The following is a 464-nucleotide window of genomic DNA, read 5'->3' as shown; positions in this document are numbered from 1 at the left end:
TGTTTTTGCCAGAAAACTGATTTCTTGACTTTTGATTTTTATATAAATCACTTTAATTATAAGCAAAGTCTTTAAATTATCAGATGACTTATTTACCAGCAGCATGATAAAGCTAATCAGTGATACCAGTAACAACTGAAAGCAGACTCTGCCAACCGTACCCATAATGACTCGTTATCATGCAGTTACAGGATCAAAAAAACTAAGCCTGACCGTACACGCAAACAGACATTCGCCATCACTGCATTCATCCCCATCTCCGCAATACCCTTGCTACTCATGAATCAACAAGAACTCACCGTGAAGCCAATGAAGAAATTAATTGGTCCGACGACCCCACACATAATCCACCGTTGGTAAGGTCCGTGACTCCCAACCAAGGTCATTAACTCGTCGAAGTCCTTCATTTTATAACTGGTCTGTGAAAAGAAATGTAATCTTAAAGAATGGGGAAAATACGGGTA

General features: G+C 39.2%; 1 protein-coding gene across 1 annotated transcript in view; it reads right to left on the bottom strand.

Moving 5' to 3' along the window:
* The window catches only part of LOC119585300 (solute carrier family 22 member 7-like), a gene marked incomplete in the record, with an annotated part of 24,787 nt that extends 24,373 nt beyond the window's left edge, over positions 1-414 (bottom strand). The window contains 1 exon segment of the mRNA XM_037933976.1: positions 300-414. Coding sequence (XP_037789904.1) covers positions 300-407 — 108 coding nt within the window.
* Between the last annotated feature and the right edge of the window lie 50 nt (positions 415-464).

This window comes from Penaeus monodon, chromosome 19 (genome assembly GCF_015228065.2).
Source record: "Penaeus monodon isolate SGIC_2016 chromosome 19, NSTDA_Pmon_1, whole genome shotgun sequence".
NCBI classification, from domain to species: domain Eukaryota; kingdom Metazoa; phylum Arthropoda; class Malacostraca; order Decapoda; family Penaeidae; genus Penaeus; species Penaeus monodon.
Note: the sequence above shows the minus strand (reverse complement) of the source record. Positions and strands in the feature narration are given on the sequence as shown.